General features: G+C 40.3%; 1 protein-coding gene across 4 annotated transcripts in view; it reads left to right on the top strand.

Annotated features, from left to right (window-relative positions):
* The first annotated feature begins 1,718 nt into the window (after positions 1–1,718).
* Positions 1,719–23,830, top strand: part of USO1 (USO1 vesicle transport factor) — a 38,036-nt gene continuing 15,924 nt past the window's right edge. For 2 of the 4 annotated variants that reach the window (XM_062574274.1, XM_062574272.1), the window contains exons 1-13: positions 1,719–1,828; positions 2,275–2,361; positions 2,517–2,581; positions 8,976–9,055; positions 14,647–14,747; positions 16,809–16,911; positions 17,075–17,130; positions 17,736–17,856; positions 19,629–19,807; positions 20,581–20,721; positions 21,764–21,852; positions 22,816–22,970; positions 23,281–23,486. In XM_062574274.1, coding sequence (XP_062430258.1) covers positions 1,763–1,828; positions 2,275–2,361; positions 2,517–2,581; positions 8,976–9,055; positions 14,647–14,747; positions 16,809–16,911; positions 17,075–17,130; positions 17,736–17,856; positions 19,629–19,807; positions 20,581–20,721; positions 21,764–21,852; positions 22,816–22,970; positions 23,281–23,486 — 1,449 coding nt within the window. In that variant the 5' untranslated portion in view covers positions 1,719–1,762. Of the gene's footprint in view, positions 1,829–2,274; positions 2,362–2,516; positions 2,582–8,975; positions 9,056–14,646; positions 14,748–16,808; positions 16,912–17,074; positions 17,131–17,735; positions 17,857–19,628; positions 19,808–20,580; positions 20,722–21,763; positions 21,853–22,815; positions 22,971–23,274; positions 23,487–23,830 lie in introns of all 4 variants that reach the window. The other 2 variants (XM_062574273.1, XM_062574271.1) reach the window with 1 other exon arrangement.

Raw genomic sequence — 23,830 nt, 5'->3', positions numbered from 1 at the left:
CTGGTATCTGGGTAAGCCTCTTTCTCTGGCTGAGTTGATTACCTTCCTAAAAAATAGCAATGATGTTTTCTTTTATATATATATTATATATATATATATATATATATATATATATATAAAATATATATATATATTTTACCCTGCTTTCCTTTTTTCGTTATAAAAAAGCATTACTTCTAAATTCCAAGCCTGAACGCTAATCTCGGAGTTGTTCTGGGTACATAAATCCCTTAAGGCTCCAGGAGGAGAACAGCCTGTTACAGAGGTGTGGGGGGTTTGGTTTTGAGGTAAGTTAACTCCCCTGGCCCACCACAGATCTGTTGCTGGTTCTGAGCAAATACATGGCAAAACATGCTAGTAAGTGATATGATATTTAGAGCTGTTTTTAATAGGAAATAACAGTGTAGGGTAGTAAATGCAGGTGGGAATGTGCATAGCTGCACACAAAAGCCCTCAGAAGAGCTATGCTTTTCTCCATGATTGTTTCAATTCACAATTAATGGAGAAGTGTTGATTTGAGAAGGCACAACCTGGACCAATCCCAAAATGATGATTTATCATCCTCATGCTCTACCCTATTTAAACAGCTTAATAAGGCTAATAATTACAAGAAGAGGGGATTATTTTTGGCTCTACTAATGCCAGGTGGAAGTGATGTGGCAATACATGCAGTATTCTTCCACTCAGGATGGAGCAATTGGTGTAAATGGCCACTGCTGCGGATTTCAAAGAAACAGTCCATCAGTAGAAGTGGACAGACTGTAGAAACAGCAGTATTTTGTATTCTGCATTTGTTGCTGACCTGGTGCAGCTTGTTACGCTATTCTCTAAACCTGTGCAGCTGAAGGGCTGATGGAAAAGTCATTACCGTAAAAAGGATTTAGAGGATTTTGGGTAAGGCCTGAAAACACCTTTTGCTATGTCCGAGTTAACCGATGACTTGCAGAAGTGGTTATGTAATGAATGGGAATGGTCCTCTAGCTTCTCTGGGAATGCTAAATTGGTGTTGTTGCATTAAGTGCATGCAGAAGGCAGGGTAAGCAGCCAGTGGTGGTGGAACCAGTAACTGATGGAATAAATGCACAAAGAGCACGGTAACTGATAGAATAAATGCACAGAGAGCACTGTTCCTTTTGAAGCACTCAGAATTGTTAGAAACTACTACAGCTAAAGCCTTAGTTGGCAGTCGGTTAGTAGTTCCGTGATAGCTTTTTGGCATATGCAACTACGGATGACTTAGCAGAAGAGCTGGGCTCGTGTGTCCCCAGGTGATTTCAGAAAACAGGTATCTGGCAGTGCTGTTTTGAGAACAGCAGTGGCTGTACTTCAGACTAGCTGATTTCTGCTTAGGTCGCTGCCCAGCCGGGGACAGGCGTGCTGCAGAGCACGGGAGCAGAGCGGGCGGCCCAGCTGTTGCTGCGCCTGCTCGGGCAGCGCCGTCCGCTTGGCAGGGCGCTGGGGCTGCCAGGTGGAGTGAGGGGGGGGTGCGTGTGCGTGCGCGGGGCGCCCCGCGCCTGCGGAAGGAGACGAGCAAGAACCACGAGCAAACGCGGCCGCCCGGGCCGCAGCCGCCTCCCGCCCCGCGCCGCGGGGGCGCGTCCCGCGCGCGCCCCGCCCCGCGCGCCCCGCCGGCGGCCACGTCGCGCCACGTCGCGGCGCAGGCGCGGCGGCTGCTTCCGGCGGGGCCAGGGGCCCGGAGCGGCGGCGGCGGCGGCAGGGCCGAGGGGGCGAGCGGGGCCGCGCCGGGCCGCGCCGCGCCGCCATGAACTTCCTGCGGGGGGTCATGGGCGGCCCCAGCGCCGGGCCGCAGCCCTCGGGCGCCGAGACGGTGAGGCGGCGGCGGCCGTTGGCGTTGGGGCGGCGGGGGGAGGCGCGGGCGGAGCGGGGCCCGGCCCGGCCCGGCCCGGAGAGCGGCTCCCGGCGGGCGGGCCGGGGAGCGGCGCGTCGCCGCCGGCTGGGAGCTGCCAGGCGAGCAGCTGCGGCTGCGTCGAAGAAGCGCAGCCGGTCGAGAAACCTCGCCCGCCGGGTCCCGGTCGGATCGGCCCTAGGAGCTTCTGTTCGTCTTCCCGAAGCCCTCGGGATCGCTGGTCTGTCTGGGGCGCTCTAACGGCGTCGTCCGTGCGCGGTGCTGCTCTGCTGAGACGAGCCGGTCAGGCTGGGGGAGCTAGCAGCTGTCTGATGTTCTTTCGGAGACCAGGCGGTGTTTTCTGGAGCGCTGTTCCAAAACTACATCGCGCTGCCTTCTTAACGCAAATGCGCCCTGTGTATTTGCAGATCCAGAAGCTGTGTGATCGAGTAGCTTCTTCTACGTTGTTGGATGACCGAAGGGATGCCGTACGTGCTCTTAAATCGCTATCTAAGGTAAGTACCTAAATTCCTACAGACTTTTTACACTATATAATACTCTTGTAATGTAGTTTTTAAAAAGCTTAATTTGACAGTTGTGTTAGACTGTGAATTCTGTTAACTTTTTTTCTGGATTTTCTTAATAACTGCTAATTCTTTTTTCCAAATAGAAATATCGATTGGAAGTAGGCATACAGGCTATGGAACATCTTATCCACGTTCTTCAGACAGACCGGTAAGCATGTTGCTAGCTTCTGATAGCGAGCTCCAGGTGATAACTCCCACTGAAATTGACCATTGTGATCTTTTTTTTTTTTTTTTTCTGAATTCTTTAACTTATGTAATGAGAATACGAACTCGATTTCTAATTAGTGACTCTTCTGTTGCAGTAACTTTTTATGATGATAAAGCTGCATCAGCCCATTTCCAGTAGTGAAAGGAGCAGAAATGATGGAAACTAGCCCTAAGATAGTGAGGGTACTGAGGTGCACCTCAGTGCTTGTAAGTGGTCGCTCTCTGCTGTATGTGGAACAGCTGAAACTTAAATCCAAAGTTACAAAGTTAACTCAAAAAGGTGTTTGAACCACCCAAATCAACATGTTAATATGACAAAAAGTGGATTTGACAAAATTAAATTAATCAAATCAGCAAATTTGATTTTCCTGAGATGTTTGTCTTTAAGTGAATTGGTAGAATAGTTGTCATGAGGAATAATGCAGGCCCTTATATTAAAGGGTTGGAGTAAATGGAGCTATAGTCTATTGATGTAGAAAGGGCTGCTATCAGGACAAACTACACCAATCTGAATATATTTTGTGGATTAGAGATAATATTTATGCAATGTAGGAGTTAAAACAGCTTTGTCCATATCCTTGTGCAATTGATTGCATTACTGTACTTGATAGTACCACATGTTGCAACTTGAAAACTGTTTGCAGTACTCGTTATATAACATGCTGCTTGTTGCTAATGCTTAGGTAGGCAAGTGTATCTTTCAGTCTGGACTAGAACATAAGCCTGTGGTAAAAGGGGGGCAGGTTACAAGTGCATATACAGAACACTTGTATGTGAATGCAGGTGGAGCAGGATGCCATCCTACTATGTTTAGATGAACAAAAACTAGGCAGACAGCAGGTGAGTGTCCAGAATGAGGCCTCATGAGTCTATGTAATGGCAGCATATTGCTCCACAGGCTTATGCAGGAAAAGAAACCCTTCAGTGACTAACTGAAGGCCCTTGCTGCCTTTGCTTGCTCGCCAATTACACCAGCTGGGAAGAAGGTATGAAACTTGTGTCTGAAAGAGTCCATTTTATTTCTATCTCACCTGCAGTTAAAGCTGAATCTGTGGGCTGCATAGAACTTGTATGATGAAAACAATCAAAGGGATGTTACAGGAGTAATTGTTAGTCACTCACCTGAAGGGGAAGCCCTTCATTAAATTAGGTCAAGGAACCTGTTTTCATCCGCTTATCTGCTCCTGAGGTCAGACCTGAACTTCGAGGAGGGAGGTGGGGCTCTACTGATTTCCTTTCCTTTGAGATGGTAAATGGATGTTATGATCTAAAGGTTTTTTTCTGCTCTCTTAGAATATGTATGTGCTGGAGCTCTGCTTGGATGTGTTGGGTGATATGGGCTGCAGCTCAACAAGCATTAAATACACTGTGGTGCTTTCTAGGTTTTGAGTTTTTTTTTTTTTTTTTTTTTTTTTTTTTTTTTTTTTTTTTTTAGGCTTCCAAAATGCACTGATAGCTTAATTTCCCATTGCAAGTTTTGTAGTGGACTAGCATATCAGCTGGCCTATATACTGCCTGCTTTGGCTGATCTGTGAGAGGAGTAGCTGTAGGCTCTGCTTCTGATCAGTCTCACGTATGTGTTGTTTGTGCTGAGACTATTTATGAGGCAGGTGTGCAGGCTATTTGGTATCACTGATTGTAGAGCTAAGGCTTTAGATATTCTTGCCATTGTGGTGAGATAAATCAGTGCCAGTTCATATTTAAAAAAAAAACGAGGTGATGAATGAGTCAGAGGCTGATCTGTCCCTGATGCCTGATGCAATTGGCATATTGAACTGTGGGAATGATGGTCTGACGTAGGACAGTGCTGTTGTGGTGTCATCAGCATCTGAGTTTGTTCCTTTACCTGTAATCTTTGGACTTTTCCATTGTCCCCTCAAGGTGTCCTGAACCTTTGTGCAGAAGTGCAAAATGCTTGCTCTGTATGTTTTGTTTTTCTTTTCTTTTTTTTTTTTTTTGCCTTAACAAGTACTATTTTTAAGAATACTTGAACCAGCTTCAGAAAAAATAGAAGTCAATAGAATTGACTCATGTTGTCTTTTTACATGTCACTGTATTTATGTGAGTGACTTGCGTGAGCTGGTCCTGTATCTCGACTGCTGTTTTGAAGTTTGAAATTACAGTAAATCTGATTTGATTAGAAAAAGAATGAAAGGACCATGAAAATAGTATGCTGAGCTTGAAGAATGAACTTTTTCCTGTAACTTAGCTTTATGAGAATATTGCTTTTACAGTGACTGTTAGATTGGCCTGAAGATAGGGGACTGAGCTCTGGAGTTAAAGCTTTTTTTGCCATGAAGCTGTTGATGGTTGTAATCTCCTGAAGGTGGTGGGTGATTGGGGATGTTATGCTCCTGTCTACTTGTTGTCCTGAGCATATGCCTGTAGTTTCAGTGTTTTCTCTGCACCTGAATGTGATCACGACTCATGGAATTCCCCTCTAGGTCCCAGCTGAGTAGAAACAAAGCTTTACTGGGCTGTATCAGGTGAGGCAAGAGAGAATTATTAGTGAAGAGCCAACAGGCATGGGTCACTGAATCAGGAGAGTCTGTGGAATGGAAAGCTGGTTTACAAAGTACTGTCATAATGAGGGCGAGACTAGTGACAAGTGCAAGCGTGTTTTGCTGTTACGCATTTACAAAAAATTAAGTAGGTCAAGGTGTATGAGAGTTATTTCTTCAGTGGCATTTTTCCTGCTGGAATACATAAGAGCAGTATGAAAAATGGAAGCAACTTTGCTGATAAGAGATGGTTACTTCCCAGTGTGAGCTCATTGTGAAATTGCTATCTAATCTAAAGATCAGTTGGCTCAAAGATCATCTTGACCAAGCATAAAGCAGATCTTTTTCCTGTAAATTATGTTACCTATTATTCATATAGCCCTTGAGTTTAAAAAAGAAAAGGGTGGGAGAGGTATCTTTATCTCCAGGTTGTCTCCTGATTTTGGTGAATCAATTGTTGTTTTCTTGGAAAGCTGATGAGATAAGGAGTAGCAGTGCATCAGCTCCATAGTACTTTTGCTTTACTCTCATTTGCAGCCTCTTTTCTGTGATGATTACTTTCCTTTTAGTGAATTGTGTTTCTCTTTAGGTCTGTGCAAGTCACACTGGTACTTTCTTAATTCTGAAGTTGATAGTGCAAAGTGAGAGGCATTTAAAATTTCATCTTCAAACCTTGGTAGGAAAAGGGGCTGGTTTACATAGTGGATATACTGAAATGGTGAGTGCTTCTTGTGTCTGGTTCTTATTTCTATCCTCAGATCTTACACAGTTGCTAATAGCAGCTTCTACTTCTTACAGCTGCCTTTATCCTAGAACAGAGATGCATGTGTTGTTCCACTCATCATATGGTTTCCTTGTAGACTGCCTTAAACTTAGTCTCCTGCTCATGTGAGATATGAGCATATATACATATATATATTTTTTTTTCCAGTAGTTTTTCAGCTATGCACATCAGCCATCCTGGAGTCTAATAACATTCCTGAGGCAGCCTTTAAATGCTGCAGATGCAAACTCTCACACAACTAGTGTTCTTTAACCACGCGTTCATTTTGAAATATGAAGTAGAAACAGTGATCTACTAGAAAAAAAAATTTCTTCTCTTGACTTGCTCTCTAGATATTGCCACATCCCACCTGGGATTTTAAAAATAATTTGGCATTGACTGTAAATATGCCAGTACCACTTAACTGTTGGTTTGGGAGAAGGCACCAGAATGAAAACTGAATGTGATCTTTCTTAACTTCTTGACTTTTACTTATCTAATGTAAGGTATTTTTCAAAAATTCAGTGTGACGCTGCTAATCATTTGAAACTTATTAGAAAAGAATGGTGTAAAGGTAGACTAATAGAAATCAAATATGTATTTTTTCATAACTATTGAGTTAATGCACAAGTATCAGCCATTTATGTGCTGTCATTTTTATATGTTCAGAGTTGATATGCTTTTCATTAAAACTTTTGTGAGAGGTAAGATGCCTTCATCCTTATCTCTTTAGATCACTCTTCTATGAGTTGAAATTTCGGGGGGAAAAGTGTGGTCCTCTATAGGCACACTTTTCGCTGCTGACTTGATAGAGCATGAGGAAGCTGAGTGTTTCTATTTGGCAGCAAATACAGTTCTTATCTGTATTCTAACAGTGAGCTGCCTTCATTTTTGAAAAGGAAGTGAAAGCTTTTTGAGGCTCTCGGGCTAGGCAGGGTGATACATGGATGCTTTGACTTCCATATAATTTTGCTCTGCTATCGTTTGTGAACTCATGCAGTGCTGCCCTGACATTTTGGTAGAGTGCCATGTACAAGCACAAGTAGCAGAGGGAAAATGCCTCAGATGGCTTGTGCTGGATAATTGCATTGCAGAAAGATTACATCTTTTATGGACATGTGAGAGACTACAAATCTAATTTTTGAGTGATGACTTTCTTGACAGACCAGAAGCTGCACAGTGTTTGTCTCCCTCCAAGAAAAGACAAAGGCCTGCTTTTTATAGGTTTATATGAGATGTAGTACTTATTTTTTAGCTACTGGGATTTTCCTGGCAGAGGGAAGGAAAGGAAAAGCAATGCTGCTTTTTTTTTTTTTTTTTTTTTTAAGCCTGCAGGATGCATTTCTGTGTGTTTTTCAGATGTGTAATTGTTGCAGTTAAATGAAAATGTAGGATTTGTAATATTGTTTGTCCCAGAACTAAAATTACGGTAAAGGTAAAATGGAAAACATCCTGTTAGGAACTTTGAGCATACCTGTTGGATGAGAACCTTTAAATAGACTAAAGGCCTCCTTTACTTGCTTTGAATAATAGTTTACTGGAGGAGGATTTTTTTTCTGTTTCCATTATAGCCCAAATCAAAAGCACTTGGTACAAGTTGTGTGATGTACTACACTGGGGGATAAGCTGATAAGTGTGTGTCCTGAGAGGACAACGGCAGGGGAAGTGTTCAGTTTAAAACCCGAAGTGAAAGAAGAAATTGAACTGAGACCTGATACTTCCAGCCTTGTTCAGCTTTTGATTTGGTGTGCAGGTCTTAGAAAAGGAGGTCATGTGTCACTTTGAGAGCTCTCAAAAGCCCTTGCTATAGTGATAAAAGAAATGTAGGTATGGGTTGCTCCATTCTGCTCAGTGGTTCACTGGAGGGCAGTTTGGGTTTTCCTGGTTGCAACAACTACTATAGGTCTGTTGTCTTTAATTAGCAGTCTAGTAGGGCTTGGCTTTTAAGACTGCATGTTAGGCAAGCTGTCTTTAGACCTTTGCTATGAACTAGCCTCTAGTTCCTCAAAAAGCAAGTTATCTTTTGTGTGGAAGCCTAGCATTGTATGCTGTGGAGATTAGCGAAAGCAGAATTAGCAGCATAGAAATTTGAACGAGAGGTCCTGCTTTGACTGTGTGCTCTTCTGCTCTTTGGCTGAGACCTGATAAGGGTGGGTTTGGTTTATCTGTTTGCACTGCGGAGGTGCCTTCCTCTGTGTGCCTGTTTGACTAGCTATGCTTCCATAGTCATCTGGTTTATGAGGAAACTAGCAAGTGGCAAAAATGATTATATTTTTTTTCACCTCAGAAGGAGGAACTCTTGTACTGCTGTTATGTTGTAGCTTAGGATTCACAGATTGTTCAGGCTTTGTAACATAGAAGAAACTAATGCAGAAGAAATAGGTTTCCTCTGTCAGACCTGGGACTGGCTTATTAAGAAAAGAGTCTTGATGTAAGCAAGTGAACTGATATTTTGGGGTTAGATTGGCTGCCCAGTAGCTTCTACGGGAGGTTAGCAATTCGAAAGCTCTTAATTGCTGGGTGTATTTGGAGTTGGTGGCATTTAGATTGGCCTGTTCAGGAGAAGCCAGGTCTATGGTTTTTGCATCCCAGTGGAGCACTAGAATGGGGCATGTGCTTTGGGCTGGTGAGGTAGCCAGTGGGGTCTTTCCTGTGACTGTGCCAAAGTGCTGCAGCTTGTTTGCAGCCTCCTTGAATGATGTTCTGGGAATAGGGGTGAATCCCTCCTAGAGGGGTGTCTTCTATACCTGAGGAACAGGTTAGGAGGAGTGACTTGGGAAATGCAAGACACTTAGAGCGAAACTTCCTGTGGTTTTTGTTGTGTCACCAAACTTTCTGGATGTCGCCACCTGAGGGAAGGCACCTAAGAGAAATAGTTTGACTTCATTTAGAGACCAGAGAACTCACGGCTGGTAAAAACGTGATATTATAAAATATGTTAACGTCAGTCCTTCTTAATTTCTGTAATGCTGCAAAGAGAGCTGCCCGTGTGGAAAAGCGATCTTATAAAGCATAAACTGTAAGAGAAGTTGGAACTAAATAAATCATTAAAGTGGTTCTTCTATTCGCAGTTCAGATTCTGAAATAATTGGCTATGCTTTGGACACTCTCTACAATGTAATATCGAATGACCTCGAAGAGGAGGAACAAGGTAAGCTCTTGGTAATAAGTTTTATTAACTCTGGGGAGGCTTTCCTTGATAGCTTTGTTCAAATTTTAAACTAATAATGTGTGATTTACTAATAGTGAGACTCCCTTATTGTTGTGCAGCAAGAAATTGTGTAGTTTGCATTAAAGTAATACTGGGTTGTCTTAGTCATTCATCTTTAGAAGTATGTTTTGTGAACAGCAGCCAGTTGGAGTGGCATAGCTCTTCTTTGTAAATAAAGAATTGAGTCATCTTGCTATTTGAAAGTGACAGTTCTGTCTCTTTCTGTAAAATGGGACACTTCTTTCTGATTTAACAACGATACCAAGAGATGAAACTTTGGGTGCCTATGATAAAGTGGCTGTTTGCTAGCCCTGAAGCAGCTTTTTAGAAAACAATGCTCTTCCTTTCCTTCCCTGAATAATCGAATGTGGAAACAGACATTTAAACATCTATGTTTTAAAAATTATTTCAAGAGGCCTAGTATTACTCTGACACCTTAAGGGCAGCACAGAGACTAATTAGACTTAAGCCTATAGTCAAGGCTGTTTGAAATAGATATTGGATGATGAGAAAGAAGTGATGTCTCCTTCCTCTCCTTCCAGCCTGGAGTTTGTTTTTAAGGGTCTCTCTCAAATAGCCACTGGTCTCAAAGGCCAATGGCACAATGCTAAAGCTGTTAACAAGTACTTCTTATCAACACTGTAGAGAAAATGGTAGTAGTTACCCAAATTAGGCTTGTGCAAAGAGAATGTTCTTAAAGTTAAATACATATATTGGAGTTGTGAGTGCCCAGACTGAGGAAGAGCCAGCTGCTTCTGATGAATAAAACAGCTGTTGATTATTATAATTTCAGGCTCTCGGAGGATGAATGGTGAGGAGGGCAGGACAGCCCAAGTTCTCTTGGTCTTAGCATTGTGGGCATGTGAGTCTAGAGCGTGCTGACCTTCTGTGCACTTGCTCTCAGGGCTGGGAAACGTGGACACCAGGTATTTGTTACAATCGCACAGGCAAGGAGGTAGCTCTTCCAGAAGGGTAACTAGCTGATAAACTGAAGCAAGCTGTGCAGTAAAGCAAACTGCAGGATTCAGTTAAGCTTTTTGGCATTTTTCTTGTGTCTTCTTGCAGGTGGTATTTGGAAAGCTACCTCTGTTCTTATTTACAAATCAAATTTTGGCCTGATCAATGTTTAAACTAGAAATCTAAGTTAAAGAGTCAGAGGCATGCTTTTTAACGTTTTTAAGAGGAAAACCTCAAAGGCAAACAAAAAGGCTTGTAGCACGTGCGTTCTGCCTTTATGTGAATCAACTTGAAAATGTATTATACTAGTCTGTCAAAATAAGGTTGGAGGTCTTGGGCTAAGCATGAATATAGCATAAGCAAACTACATTTCAGATGGGGAGAAAGTCTGACAACAGTGTTTTCAAAAATCTCTGGCATGCTCAATATCTGTGGATTCATAGCATCTTGCCTCTGGTGTGGACCTCAAGGCTTACTAGTCCTTGACAGCCCTTGTATCGCGTTCCTAGTTTGCATGATATGTATTGGGAGTGTAAACACTCCTCTGAAAGGGCAGAATTTTCTCGTTTTTGACTTCCAAAATGTGAGGACATACTACCTGTAGAGTTTCAGTCTCTTGCCTGAAATATTTATCCCCAAATCCTTCTTCAAAGGATGCTTAAACAAGTGATAGATATCCTCAAGGGAAAGTAGCTAAGGGTTAACCAGTATGTTGGCATCACATTGTGCCATAGGTGCTTTCACTGATCCTTCGAGAATTGTTTGTTTCTCACCCTATGTTGTTGCAACAAAGACTTGCAGGCTGAAGTCCCTCCAATGATATGTTATACTTAAATATCTCTTAGATTGATGCTTTATTGCTTTGCTTATTTGCTCCCCTTTTCCCTGTTTATACAGTTGCCTGACATTGAAATAGGTTTTGAATAAGATCAGAGTTTCACAGTGCTGGTGTTTAGCACAAATAAACAGTACTGGTGAAGGCAGGCGCTCAGTAGAGGCTGTGATTCAGGACTCTTCACAAGCATGTTATTAGCACTTTCTTGAGCAAGGAATTGACTGGTGTGAGTTGTGTATGTGATATCACCAGTGTTGTTAAAATAAGACATTGTTCTGCTCAGTTGTTTCTATGAGAAATACCTCTAGTAGTCATTTTTGCTTCAGAAAGCTATGATGACTGCTTAGGAAATCTGAGCTTATGCTGCTATTGATTGTGCTGTTTGGAAAGTCTGTGAATGTTTCTCTTTCTCTTTTTCTTTTATCTGCTTTGACAGATGATTCTGAAGGTAAAAGAACCTTTACTTATATTAAATACATTAGGCACTTGATTTTAGTCTTAATGTTGCTGTTCACACCCATAACCCTTTCTGCTGTTTACAAGGATGCTGTAAAGACTTATAGTGAAGGTTAGGGAAGGCTTCTTGCAATCTGCTCTGAAATATAAATTTGTTTTAGAGCTCAAGTATCTTGTATCTTCCTAATATCATTTGTGTTTGATTAGACAGTTTTCGTGCAACTTGGACATGTTGAATGTCAGCAGATCTCCTGAGATTTTAATTATGATAAATTCTTGTATATTATGTCATGAAATTGTGCATGCAGCCTTGGTGCTGGTAGGATTTTGATGGGCAGAGGGGGGTGCACAGAGTTCCTCTTCTTGGGAAGAAGCCTTCAGGAATTTGACTCAAGTCGTACGCAGAACTTAAAGTTTTTCACAGTGTCTCTTATAAGCAATGCATGTTAAGAGTGTTCACTTACACCATAAGTGTGCCACTAAAGCTTTGTATGTCAAATTTTTTAAACTGATTTTTATCAAAATGCATTTAAAATGTTGACTTTAATCTTTAATATTAGTTTGCAATGCTGAATGTTGGTGAATCATCAAGAGCTAATTTTAAATGGAAGTCTTTCCTTTCTTTTGGGCAGTATGAATATGTAGATGTTAAGAGAGATTCCTGACAGAAGTCAGGTTGTAAGAGCTATGATGTATCCATACGTAAAGTAGAAGATGCAATTTCACTTTGGCTTTACCTTTTTCTTTCATCTTGCCCCTCCTTAATTTTCTGTTTTCAGTTTAGTAGAAGAAGAAAGGCTGATAGGAAAAATGAAGAGTTAAAAAGATGTGACAACTTAAATTAGGATCCCTTATAGAAGAATCCAAAACTTCCTGAACTAAAATCAAGCTCTTGGAATAAACAAAAGCCCTGACAAGCTTGTAAAGGGCTGTGAAAGTTTTGATTATTTCTTTTTTTTTGTCTTGGCACCTAGAATTTGTGTAAGAACAAGGATTGAAATCAAAAGTGATCCAAAATTGAAACACTACTTGTAAGTTGAGCTTGAATAAAGGACAAGATATGCAGTCACAGTTTGTGGCAAATTCCAAGTGAAATACTTTAATCTGAACCTTTATATATATATAAAAAAGTGCTTTTTGTATGTAGCAAGACCAAATAAACTCCTCTTTCCTCTATTGGTAGTCCTAAAAAAAAAAAAAAAGTTTCAAGTTGGTAGCTGGTAGTGAATCGGCATAGCAAACATCTGGACTTGAAAGAAAGCTGGATTGGTAGAACTGAAATTATTTTCTTGGTACCAGTGGAAGAAATTTTTTTTTATGGTAGCCTCCTTTCATTTGTTAGTTCTGCCATACCCCTAACAAGGTGCAGAGCTTCAAGATTATGGGCGGTCTTTGACCCTGCTTATAGCTGCTTTGTTATCAAGAGTTTGTTAGTGAACCTTTGATAAGGCTGTGAATTCTGCAGTTAAAGATAAAAATCCTCTTGTGCTTTCAGTGACCCAAAAGAGACGTTTGGATTTAGCTCAAAGTACTTTAGTACAAAATAAGAGATTTATTTTATTTTGCTCTTTGGGGTTAGATTGGCTGCCCAGTAGCTTCTACGGGAGGTTAGCAATTCGAAAGCTCTTTATTTTGCTGCAAGCTATTCTTAGGCTTGTGCCTTCATCAGTTAACGTGGGATGGTGTTGAAGTGCTGCGTGCACATTTGGGTCATTTGTAGGGTACCCTGATTTAGAAGGTGATCACTGTCTTCACTGCAGCTCTTAAGTGAAGTCTTGACCTTGACTTTCTAATGGACTTTGGCAGGAGTAAACATACAGTAGAGCCTGGTTAGGTGATGGCATGCTCAGTGGGACAGGAATGGCTTTGAGATTGTGCAGAAATGAGGGAGCAAAGAAGGAAGTTGTTCTGAGAGTGGAGAGAGGAAGCTCTGTAGGGAGGAGGATGTGTAGCTGGAGTTGGATATGTGAGTGGATGTGTCCTGTGTGTCACTTCCCTAGTGATTAATTTTCATGTGTTTAGCCCTTTGATTTTCTATGGTGCTGTGAAAAAGCTTGTGGAAACGTCACCAAGCATGGTACCAGCCTATTTTTAAATTTAAGGAGACATTCGCTTCATATAGGTCATCACTGGTGTTATGTAGGACTGAATTTCTGCTGCTGTTGAGCAGGATTAGGTTTGAACTACTGATAATCAGTTGAAAAGCAAAGGTCTCAAAACCATAATGGAGTTAAACAAAATGAGTTTTCTGTCAAAAATGATAATGTAAACCTCTCTTTGATTTACTCTCTCTTAGCAGCAGTTTTTCAGTGGACAATTACTTAATTATCTCAACCAGTAGCACCTAAATATGATTGTTTTCCTGAAATATCTTTGTTTTCACTAACCAGAAAAATGACAGTAGTGCATGGACGTGGTTTCTATTCTGTTTTCTTGTGTGATACTTTTGCATTTGTCTGTCTGTGCAATGATGCATTAAAGAATTGTGTAAGACCAAATTGATGTATTATCTAAATTCCATACGATTAAAGAATAGGAACAGAATGAATGAGTTATCTGATTTCTGAAATTAATTCAGATTCCAATATTGAGAGGTTTTGATACTAACTGTTTCAAAACTACTCTTGTTGATATTTAGGTTTCCTTCCTATTCCTAAATGAAAATAAGTAAATGAGATGCTTGAACCACTTAGCCTAGGTTGTTTCATGCCAAATGGGTTGGTGGGGAACGAAATGTACTTTGGCTTTGCAAAGAGTAGTGAATAGTCCTTATGATGAAGTTCAAAATCAGCTGTGTGCAAACATTGAATCATTGAGGCTTTCTGCTCCTTATTTGAAAGTGAGGGTTCTCCTTTTCTCTCTGAACTCTTCAGTCACTTTAGAGCATGCTTGGTGTTTTATCTGTAACAGGTAATTGGAGTAATGAGCTGTGAATGTGTATGATTAATGGAAATAGTGTGTGTGTATATATATATATATATATTGCTATGAAAACTGATTTGGGTTTGTTTGGTAGATTCTTGGTTCTGTTTTTAGAATACTGCAGCTCTTTGGTTAGAAATACTATCTTTGTAATAACGTAGGTTTTCTCTATCTGTTGCTGTTGGTGCACAGCTTGTTGCAGTGTTTGATTTGAAAACAAGTTACACTTACTAACACTGTAACAGTGATTATCTGAACCTTTTTTTGCCCTCAATGGCCCTAATGTAGTCAGACTGTAACCCACAACTAACTGCATTTCTTCTAATGGTATATTGTAATGTATTGTTTTTGATTGTTACAGAAGAAAATCTACCAAAACAAGTTGATGACTTGGGAAGTCAGTTCACAGAGATTTTCATTAAACAGCAAGAGAATGTCACGCTCTTGCTAACCCTTGTGGAGGTGAGTAACTGCATTGCGTGTGGAATACCGAAGCATACGTAGTGTTGCCTGGTGAGCTTATCCTAATGGATGAAGCTACGATTTTGCCTTTTTGGTGAAGTGTAGTCGTTTGTCAAGTATTCTCAGCCTCTTTAGCACGCGTGGGTTTGGAGCTCACAGTGAAGAAGGCAACCAGGACGAAGGCCATTCGTGTTACTTTTCAAGCAAGAAAGAATGGAAGGAGTTTTAGATATGTGATTAGATATAGTAAAAAGTACTGTTCCACAAAGGGTACCTCTTGTCTCTCCTGCTAGGATAATTTAACAGATGATCATTCAATGCGAATGTGATGGTAATGTCAGTTGAGGTTCAGTTCAAGTAGGAAAGGTGATTGCTTTCTGCAAGGCTGTTTACAATGATATCCTGATACTTTCTAACTTTTAGTGTTTTTTCCTCACTAACTGCTTGTTTACTCTTAATTGTTTGTATTTTGTTTCCAAACTGAGAATATTGTTGTACTTTAAGGAAGAAGAGCCACATGAATCTGTGGGTTTTTCCCCCTGTTGTCTGTCTGCAGTGAAAGGAACCTCTTTCATTCTTTCCTGTCTATAACTTATATCAGGCTTTCAGTTTTATTAAGTAATTGTCAGTATATCTGAGGCTTAAATCCTTGCATGCTGAATTTCATCCTCAGTAGATAAGACAATTCAATACAGTTTTGATGACTACAGTTAGTGCAAGTGTTAAATAAGATCCTAATGGTCTTCACAAGAACTAGTCATTTGCAGCAGCTGAACCAAGAACCAAGGTCATGAATGAATGAATTCTGTTTGTGGTTGACAGTCCTATAAAACTACATTCTGAATAAGAAAATTTGATTTAAAGGGTTCTTTCAAGATGCATAAACGCAATGGGCACAGTTGGAACATCCAGGATATACCTGACTCATGTATCTTTTAAGTTAGATTAGGACCTTACTCAGCAACTTCATTCCATTTTTAATGATCCAAACATATATATGTAATTATTTTTTTTTTTTTTTTACTTTAAAACAGCAAGTCCTAGAAAAACCTGTCCTAAAAATAGGTGGAGCTGTGCAGCTGTTGAACCTGGCTTAGGGTGCAGTTGCACGCAAACTGCTGTGTGATAAAATTGCACAGCATGACTGGAAATCTGAAAGCGTGCAATGTTTTCTGGGTCATCTGTTCTTCTTCTCTCCAGAGGTAATAGTTTGGCATTCTGCTTGCTTGCAGTAACATGCAATTCAGGGTTTGCACTGTGAAAAATAGTTTATAAAGCTCTTCCTGAAATGGAGGACTATTTGTTTGAATAGTCAGGAAATTGTTTAGGTAGTGCCTCTCTGTTGTTACAGCAATTAGTGTTAAGACTTTTGGCCACTGCCCTGAGATGGGGTACTCAGTAAGAGCTGGCACACATTCAGAACTTTCCCTTGTGACTAGGAAGAGACAATTAAAGTAAGATAGCTTGTCTTATTTGTATATTAGTGGCTTCAAGGTGATTCTTTAAAACAGGGTTAGAAGTACAGAAAACTCTGAGATGACTCATTTGAGACTTAGGTCTAGTCACTAGCTGAGTTGAAGCTGACCTGTGGAGGCTGCAGTTTTCTTGTGGTTGATCAAAGCCTGTCCTGTCCACAGACATGAGCTGTTGGGTTTTATCTTGATGAGACCCATCTTGAACAGGGAAGCTGCTGTTACTTGTTCGGAATGGGAAGAAGATACAAAAGATTTTTTTTTTTTTTTTTTCCTTAGATTTCTGGGTAGTCAGGGTTGATCCCTGGAGGGTGGAGCTTACTAGTTCTTAGGAAGAAAAGATAGCTAGGGAAGCTATCCCTGAGGGAAGTCAGGAAAACGAACTGCTGGTTCATGTTATTGATGAAATGGAAAGAACCCTAGAATAGGACAGTATTTTGGCTTGCTGTTTATATGCATAGGATGAGTGAGAAAATAAATTGTCCTGCAGGCACTTACCAGTTTGGTTTCTATTCTTAACTTACATCTAGAGGAGAAAATTGAATACTGAGAATTTTGTTATTTAATGTGCTCCTCTCCATCTTTGCAGGAATTTGACTTCCATGTTCGCTGGCCTGGAGTAAAACTACTTACATCTCTTTTAAAGCAGCAAGGACCTCAGGTGCAACAGATCATTCTTGTCAGCCCTATGGGTAAGTGGTTCAGCTTACTGTTGATGAACTTGAAATAGGAAGCTCAACAAAAAAACATGGCAGAAGGCCAGAGGAGTCTTTAGGAAAGTGTTTTAATGACCTGTAGTGTGGGGAAAAAACTCTGCTTTTGTGCTGATTTTTTTTTCATTACATTTTTTTGCAGGTGTTTCAAGGCTCATGGATTTACTAGCAGACTCTAGGGAAGTTATACGAAATGATGTAAGTACAGAACAAAGGCTGTTTACTGTCTTCATAATTAGCGTCTGTCAATTAAGTAGCTGAGTGCCTGTGCAGAATTTGGATGAAGTTAAGTGAATGCATGTGAAGAAAGCATGGTTTCTAATTGGAAGTATTTCAGCCTCTAGCTGAGTTTGAAGCTGTTGTTGGGCATCTCATCACAATTATGAGAACTCCAGCAAGTTGTTACTGTGTATTTGATGCAAGCGTTGGCCATTTTCTAGACTACTGTCACTTGATCTTTGTCAGCCTTCTGTCAGGTCCACTTCTGTTCTTCCTTTTCCCCCCAAAATATCAATTTTCTGTTAAAGCACTTCATATCCTCTATAATAAGATTTTCTTTTTATATAATTATTTAGTGTCTGTCTTAGTGTACTTCAGTGGACAAGCATAGTACTACTGAGGCATATGTCTTCTGTGGTGTCCATGGTGGGTTTTGTAGCATGTGCTGAACTGCAGAGACCTAGAGTTATGTACTGTGATTCTGGCCAGTGTTGCTTATGTAGCATCCTCCTGAAATGATTTTTAAAAACTTACGTTCTTCTAATAAAACTAAGTTTAATTGCTTCTCCCCACCATCCCTCTAGGGAGTCTTATTGTTACAGCAATTGACAAAAAGTAATGCAGCCATTCAGAAGATTGTTGCCTTTGAAAATGCCTTTGAGAGACTCTTGGATATCATAACAGAAGAAGGAAACAGTGATGGAGGTACAAAAAAGTATTTTAGTGCTGCTTTAGTTTGGGTAGCAGTATGTTAAAGCTAGTACTACTGAAATGCTTGCTTTAATCTCAGTGTGGTCTAAGGTTTTCAGTTTTGTGTTTCTGCAGGAACTATTAGGTGACGTGGATTGCAAGTGATGATAACGTGTGAATGGAATGAGGTGACTGGCTAAAAGAATTAAAAAAACATAGCCTGATAATAAAACATGAGCAAAAGCAAACTGAGAAAACAGTTTCATTGTTTTCTGAAATCTAATTTTGAGATAGTTCCTTTAGAACATCACTTAATCTCAGTTAATTTCTCTGAGCGTGGTGTGCATGGGTTGGTATGTTCCTGTCTAGTTCATGTCTGTGAACATAGGTACTTGAATGGTGGCATTAGCTCTGCATATGCCCCATTTGTCACTTACCAAGCAGAGTGCCTGCATTCCTCCTGCAGGATCCTCAGATGCTTTGAGTGGCTGGATGTAACAGCTCACTGTATAGCTTCAGCTTCATTTTTCTGGTGAGCTCCTTGCCAAATCATTTACCTGTTCCAAAAAAAAAAGGATACAAAGAGAATGAGCAGAAATGCTGCAGCACTCTAAGTGCTTTTTTCTCTGTGTTTTTTTTTTTTAACATCATCTTTTCCAGCTGAATTATTCTATATATCTTGTCATGGAAGGATTAAACAAATCTTAGTTTCAAAGCGGCTATTTTTAGGCAGGTAATAATTTTAGGGGAGAAGGAAGGAGACTTGGTATGTCAGTTCCTAAGGGCTAAGAATTCTTTGCTTTCCACCCTCCTCCACTTCCATTTCTCTTGTCTGTGGCCCAGCTAAGACGTGGATTACCAGCTGTGCCTCTCTGCGGCAAGAGTCGGTAGGGAATGTGACAGCTGCTCTGTCTTTGTTCTCCCACTCCCAAGTTAGGCATTACCAGTGCCAAACTTTTCCCAATCCCAAGGAATAGATCTTCATCTTTTATCAAAAGTCCAGGTTTGAAAGCATCCCAGCAGTACTGGGAGCGGGCTGCCTTTATTGGTGTTGTTTTCTGGGCAGTGCTGTCTGAGGATTTCTTTTCTTCTCAGAGTATAGTTCTTAAGCATCTGTAGTTCTTAAACATCACAGATAATGTGAAGGTAAAGATTAAAATTCAGTGCTGTTGAAACTCCAAGGAGTTCACTGTTTGAATTGACTTGTTGCGCAGGCTGTCTCTAAGAATTGCTTCTATTTTAGTAACAACAGCCAAAAAAATACCAGTAGCTTTGAAATGAGTTGATGTTTTAGTCAATGATTGAAGACTGTACGTGCAGTCCCATATGAATTGTTGCACTTAAATCCTGATGCTGTTGAAGAGGAACTTAATTTTAGTTCTTAAAATGCAAAGAGCCAGTAGTGTAATCTGACTCTGAAGTTGGTACTCTTCAAGCCACAAAGTGTTTGAGGCTTGCTTTGAAGTGCTTCCCATTCCTATCCAGCTGTACCATGTACCATATGTACCATACAAACCATGTATTCTTTGCAAATACCACTTTTAGACTTGTGGACAAACATTAATTACTGCTTTTTTTCTAATAAATGTGCTGGATAAGCATGAATATATCTCATTTTCAGTGACCTTTGATTGAATTTTCATGCATGTGTTTCACAGCTTTTGGTCAAAATATAATGTTTTTAGGCATGAAGCTCAAATTGCTTTCTGTTCTCTTGTATATAGAATGTAGTAATTTCTTCATGTGTTGTCTTTGGTTAATCCTTCCTTTACCTTCTGTCTCACAAGGAATCGTAGTGGAAGACTGCCTTCTTCTACTTCAAAATTTATTGAAGAATAATAATTCCAATCAGAATTTCTTTAAAGAAGGTTCATACATTCAGCGTATGAAGCCTTGGTTTGAAGTTGGAGATGACAACTGTGGTTGGTCTGCACAGAAAGTAACTAATCTTCACCTAATGCTGCAGGTAAAATACTTTCTATCTAACTGTTAGTGCCAATCTCGACCTCTTTTCTGATCTTGCAATGAAGAAAATGTGTATTGTAGTAGTTAATTGTGAAATCGATGTGTTCTCTTTTAGCTCTGTGTTAGCCTCCGAACGTTCACAAGATGCCCTGCTTTAAGCACAAACACTATTTCAAAATTGTGAACTTGTGATGAGTGACATTTAATAACTATCTGGTGTAACTTTATAAACAGTGACATGGGTTAAATATTTGGCTAGGGATGCTTTTTATAAAGAAGCCTTGTGTATGACTTCAAGCATGGTTATGATGCCTGAACAGCATTTTTTCACTGTGGATGGCATGTCATCTTTCCTCTGCCCACCCCTCTGAAAAATGCAGTAAGATTATTTTCCTGTCCTGTAGTACTTGCTATCTGTGAGTGGAAGCTGAAGATTCATGATGAAGGTAGTCTCTTTGAAGTGTAGCTCTGACAAATTGAGTGTCAAGTAATAAACTAAATTAAGCCTGATTTCTCATCATGTAGTTCCAGCATTTGCAGTGGGCTGAGATGTTTGTGGGTTCTGGAGGGGACTTCAAGTGTGAAGTTGGATTAAACTTAAAATCAAATGGTCATAATACTAGTGTGATGAAGATGCTATTCTCTCATCTGTTAAGTTCATTTTTAAGAACAGCTGTATTTCTGTGGCTAAATTGCAAATAGGTGAACTTATACTGTCCTGAGTTTCGTGAGTTCTCAAGCTTGCTTTGTGTATAAATACTTCTTTCTCTCTAGCTTGTGCGGGTTCTCGTTTCTCCCACGAATCCTCCTGGTGCTACGAGCAGCTGTCAGAAGGCTATGTTTCACTGCGGTTTGTTACAGCAGCTCTGCACAATCCTAATGGCAACTGGAGTTCCAGCTGACATTCTGACCGAAGTAAGAGAGAGCAAGTACACCTAGGGATAGGGGCAGCTAAATGGGGCAATAACAAGAGTCTTCAGGGGTAGCCCATTGCTGCAGGGACGAACTGAAATTACACTGTTTGCCAAGAATGCATTTCAGATGCCAGACATTTCAGCTGCTTCCTGTGCAGGGAATGCATACTGATGGTAATATTTTGCATTATATTTTGAACAGCTGTAATATAATTGACCTTGAAACAATCAGGAAGTATTTGGATTTGCCTGGTTTTTATGTTGGATTTAAGTATATCCCAAAGAAGCCTAATTGATTCACTTCTTGAGAGTGGGAGAGAGACTCTGAGTCTTCTGATGTGGCAGATCTCCAGTGATGAGAGACTTCTTGGTTCTGAAACACCTTATTATCAGTTTAGGATGAGATGTTTTTTCACTTGATAAAACAATGTGCTTGGACTGAATGACTATCTAGAGCTAGAAAAATTACTGGGCCCTGAGTAAACCAACCACACCTATTCTCAGCCCCATGGCAGTCTAGAGGTGATAGTGAACAGCTTTGCATTTACAGCAGGCCAAGAGCTGGTGTACAGTCTGTTGTCCAGGTCGTCTCTAGCACCTTGTCTGACAGCAGAGCAATTTGCTGTAGACAGGCCATTCTTTGAAGGTGAAAGAGCTGACAGATCCACCTGATAGTCTGGCAGCTTTTCTAGAAGTTACCACTAAAATTGCCTTTCTGTCTTGAAATGGTTTGTGTTGCTGCTTGGAGAAAGGAGTATAGATTGATCCTTTTGAAGGTGGCTCCATTTTAGTGGTGGTTTATCTTGATATTTCTCAGAGTTACCCTTCAACTTTTTTTTTCCTTGAACTTCTCTTCATATTAAGGCTGTTAATTGTTCGGTTTCCTTCTGAAATCGCTTCCTTATCTAAATCTCTATATTGAGGCTTGATATGTTTTTTCATTACCAAGATGTTGGACTGAATAATTGAGTGTTGCATGAATTAGATTATTGCTCACATTTAGCTAACTGTTTTACTGTTTTTTTTTCCTGCCATTTCTATAGACCATTAATACTGTATCAGAAGTCATTCGAGGATGCCAGATAAATCAAGACTACTTTGCCTCTGTAAATGCACCTTCTAATCCACCAAGGTAGAGGAAGAAAAGTGTTTAACTTTGTTAGGTAATGATGTATTGGTATGGGCAATTGCAGTCTAATCCAAACGATTGTTTAACCTTGATGTTTGGAGTTTGAGTACATAGAAATAGCTTTGAGCTTGCATTGGGGATATTGGTTGTAATGTGAAGGTGCCAGGTGTGTTTTCACAGAAATGAGGTCTAGAACTGATCTCATTTAATGATAGGTGGTATCTGCAAAATGAATGAGTAGTAGTTAAATAGCTGTGTTAAAAAGAACTGTTGTTGTCAGAGGATGGTCTACAAAATAATGTAGAGGCTAGGAAAATAGCCAGGAAATTTATGTTTAATGAGGTTGGGGAATGGCAAAGTGATAGGTATCTATCTCAAAATTTGAATGTGACTAGGGTAACACTGTGACTCTGCAGTATGACTGGAACAAGCAGGGAGAAGCAATGGGGACTCCATGTGAAATGGAAATACAGCTGATAAACACTGGCTTATTGCAGTCATATATAATATATCTGCTGTTTTTTTTGTTTTAACTGGAAAACTTGCATTTTATAATTAAGTTTTACTCAGTTTAAGTGTTTGAAATGGCAATAGATAGAGAAGGCAAAAATGTTTTTTTTTTTTTTCCCTTGGAGCAAACAACCCAAATTGTATTTGGGAGGGGAGCGGAAGCAAAGAGATGTTCAATACAAAGTTTAAACTGTGCATTACTACACAAAAATGATTCAAGTGTGGGATTTAGATACTCAGTGTCACGATTTGTGGGTGCCCTGTGCAGGTGCGAGTTTCCTTTGACTTAAGGTTTTCATGTTTGCTGTGTGATCAGGTCCCAGTGGTGTGCACCTTTTGCAGGTGAAGCAGGTGTCATTGCATCAGGTCTTGTCACTCTTTCCCTGCACCTGTTGACTAGATACCTGCAATTTTGCAGCTTTGTGCTGATGTTTTTTCTCTTTACTTTCCAAACAGACCTGCAATTGTAGTACTTCTGATGTCCATGGTAAATGAAAGGCAGCCTTTTGTGCTGCGTTGCGCAGTTCTCTATTGTTTCCAGTGCTTTTTATACAAAAACCAAAAAGGACAAGGAGAAATTGTTTCAACACTTCTGCCATCCACTATTGACGGTATGCAAGAAGAACCATTTTCTAGCAAGTTACAAACTAGCCTATTTTTTAATGCATCATCTGAAGACACCTGCAAAATCATTTATTTGCAGCTGGGTGTCAAATCCAAGCAAGGTTTGGTGTATGGTTTCTGTAAACTTGAGACATATGGCTCTCTTTTTTGGGGGGTTTCAGCTGTATGCTTATGTCTTAAATATTTTGCAGTTTCTGTAGCTTGTTTTAGTCTAATTTCTCTTGGTCAGTGGCTGAGCTAGGCATCATCTGAAGCAAAATAGTTCTTAATACCTCTTGGCCGTTCTGGTAGCTACAGGTAATTCTGTCTCAGCTGGTCAGCTGCTCTGTGGGGGCCTCTTCTCAACGGACTCTCTCTCAAACTGGTGTGCTGCTGTGGCCCTAGCCCATGCGTTACAAGAAAACGCGACTCTGAAAGAACAGCTCCTAAGAGTTCAGCTAGCGACGAGCATCGGCAACCCGCCAGTGTCTCTGCTGCAGCAGTGCACCAACATTCTCTCACAGGTACGGCACTGACTCTCTTGTGTCTTCGTGATAAACTCTGGGTTTGCAAGAAAAATGTGGTTCGTATAAAGGTGTCTCATAGGAAGACGCTAGCATTAGCTTAAAGAGGAGGAGGATTCTCTCTCCTGCTGAAATATTTTAGCCTTTCTTAAAAACACTTGACACTTGATGGAAAAAAAGAAAAAACAAAACACAGTAGAAACATATGTCCATCAGTGATTGCAACTTAATATTGCTGTCTTAAAAGTTACTCTCCTGCTCTGCCTGTTTTAATTCATGTGCATGAACTGGAAATGGACACTAATTGAAAATAATTTAATTCCAGTCTGAAAATAAATCATTAT

The sequence above is a fragment of the Rhea pennata genome, chromosome 4, assembly GCF_028389875.1.
Source record: "Rhea pennata isolate bPtePen1 chromosome 4, bPtePen1.pri, whole genome shotgun sequence".
Classification (NCBI taxonomy): Eukaryota; Metazoa; Chordata; class Aves; order Rheiformes; family Rheidae; genus Rhea; species Rhea pennata.
Note: the sequence above shows the minus strand (reverse complement) of the source record. Positions and strands in the feature narration are given on the sequence as shown.